Genomic DNA, 2,107 nt, shown 5'->3' with positions numbered 1-2,107 from the left:
TGACGATCTACCTATCTACCATTCTACCTACTGACACCCAAACGACAGCGCTAACGACGCACGCACCTTGACCATGACGATCTACCTATCTACCTTTCTACCTACTGACACCCAAACGACAGCGCTAACGACGCACGCACCTTGACCATGACGATCTACCTATCTACCTTTCTACCTACTGACACCCAAACGACAGCGCTAACGACGCACGCACCTTGACCATGACGATCTACCTATCTACCTTTCTACCTACTGACACCCAAACGACAGCGCTAACGACGCACGCACCTTGGCCATGACGATCTACCTATCTACCTTTCTACCTACTGACACCCAAACGACAGCGCTAACGACGCACGCACCTTGGCCATGACGTAAACGCAGCACATGACGATCTGGTCTAGGTGGCGATCTCGCATCAGCTCTACGTACTGCGTGAGCGCGTACTCGAGACACGTCCACGACTTCATGCGCAGGTCCTCGGCCAGCTCCAGCTTCTCGCACAGGTCCCGCAGACGCACGCTGGCCAGGTAGTACACCTGGAGACAGGTAAGCATTCACCTGTTAATTACTGTTTACCAGCAGACACACGCTCGCCAGGTAGTACACCTGCGAGGAATATATATGTTCTCACCTGTTAATTAATTACGCTCGCCAGGTGATTTACCTGTGATAGGTATATTATCAGGTAGCACACCTGTGACGCGAACATGGTAGTGCTAGGGTAGCGATTACTTCTCACCGCTAAGGCAAGATTTTTTTAGTTTGGTGGTTTACAGATCAGCCGACCAAAATTTTCAAAAAAAAAAATTTGAAAATCTGTATTTTTTTATTCCTGCTGACCTTTTCTCTAAGAAATATGAATAAAAAAATGTAAATGCAAAAAACAAAAACATTTTATAAACAAACAGTTTATAATAAAAGTAAAAATAATTACAAGTTGAGTTTTGTTTTTATTTAGTTTTCTTAAAATACTTTAATATCATGTATAACAGTATCACTGTATTTTGACTTGTTTGATCTGACAAAACGACAATTTTACCCCTACCGAGTCAACAACAAAAATTCTGTAAACCAAAAAAAAAGAAAAAAAGTGGCCTAAGCAAACACTTTTCTGGCAGAGGATATTGCAGGCATGAAAATTACCGGTAAAGAAAAACACTGAAAACCCCCGAGGCGGGGTGGGGGGGGTTAGAATACATACATGTACGTCCACACGCAAGAACCAGCGTGCAACCCAGGGTACACTGAAAGGTCATCTCTGGCTAGACTGGTTCGCGGCCGCACTGTTTGTCGCAGAGCGTGTACATTGTCTAGCAGAGCGTGAGGCCGGATACCAGTCTACTCTTCGGCAAAAACAATAAGGTGGCCAGCCACAGCCAGCCGCAGTAGACGATCGATAAACCGTGCGCCTGTACAGTACATACGAATGCTGCACGTAAACTCGGGAAAAAACGGAAAATGCGGGAAAAATTCTGGGATCGGGGAAAAAGCGGAAATCCGCAGAAACGCGGAAAATTTTCATGCCTGACATTGCCCTTCGAGTCTACCACCTGCACTCACTCTACTCCCCCCAAGAAAACAGACCGGCCCGGAGCGAACGGAAGCGCATCCTTTCAAGTATATTGCCGCTCTGAAGGCATGAGGCGATGTTGTCGGTGTTCTCGAACTCACCTTGCGGAAGAACAGCGCAAGGGAACCTCCCACCTTCGGTCGGTTCACCGGCGGCGGCGGTGGAAGCGGGGCTTTCGTTGGACTCTGTGGCTTGCCGGAGGAAGACATCGCCGACGCGAGTGAGATCGGCACGACGACGTACGGACCGCAGTCACCTAGAGCAGACGACAACACGAGATGTCATGAGAGCATGAGAGCAGACGACAACATGAGATGCCATGAGAGCATGAGAGCAGACGACAACATGAGATGCCATGAGAGCATGAGAGCAGACGACAACATGAGATGCCATGAGAGCGTGAGAGCAGACGACAACATGAGATGCCATGAGAGCAGACGACAACATGAGATGCCATGAGAGCATGAGAGCAGACGACAACATGAGATGCCATGAGAGCATGAGAGCAGACGGCAACATGAGATGCCATGAGAG

General features: G+C 48.3%; 1 protein-coding gene across 1 annotated transcript in view; it reads right to left on the bottom strand.

Moving 5' to 3' along the window:
* The window catches only part of LOC106813105 (retinoblastoma-like protein 2), a 36,064-nt gene that overhangs the window by 7,135 nt on the left and 26,822 nt on the right, over positions 1–2,107 (bottom strand). Inside the window, exons 15-16 of the mRNA XM_014817160.1 lie at positions 1,675–1,829; positions 332–539 (exon numbers count right to left, since the gene is read on the bottom strand). Coding sequence (XP_014672646.1) covers positions 332–539; positions 1,675–1,829 — 363 coding nt within the window. The remainder of the gene's footprint in view (positions 1–331; positions 540–1,674; positions 1,830–2,107) is intronic.

The sequence above is a fragment of the Priapulus caudatus genome, unplaced genomic scaffold (genome assembly GCF_000485595.1).
Source record: "Priapulus caudatus unplaced genomic scaffold, Priapulus_caudatus-5.0.1 Scaffold726, whole genome shotgun sequence".
Taxonomy (NCBI): Eukaryota; Metazoa; Priapulida; class Priapulimorpha; order Priapulimorphida; family Priapulidae; genus Priapulus; species Priapulus caudatus.
The sequence above is the reverse complement of the archived record's forward strand: the minus strand, read 5'-3'. Positions and strand labels throughout refer to the sequence as shown.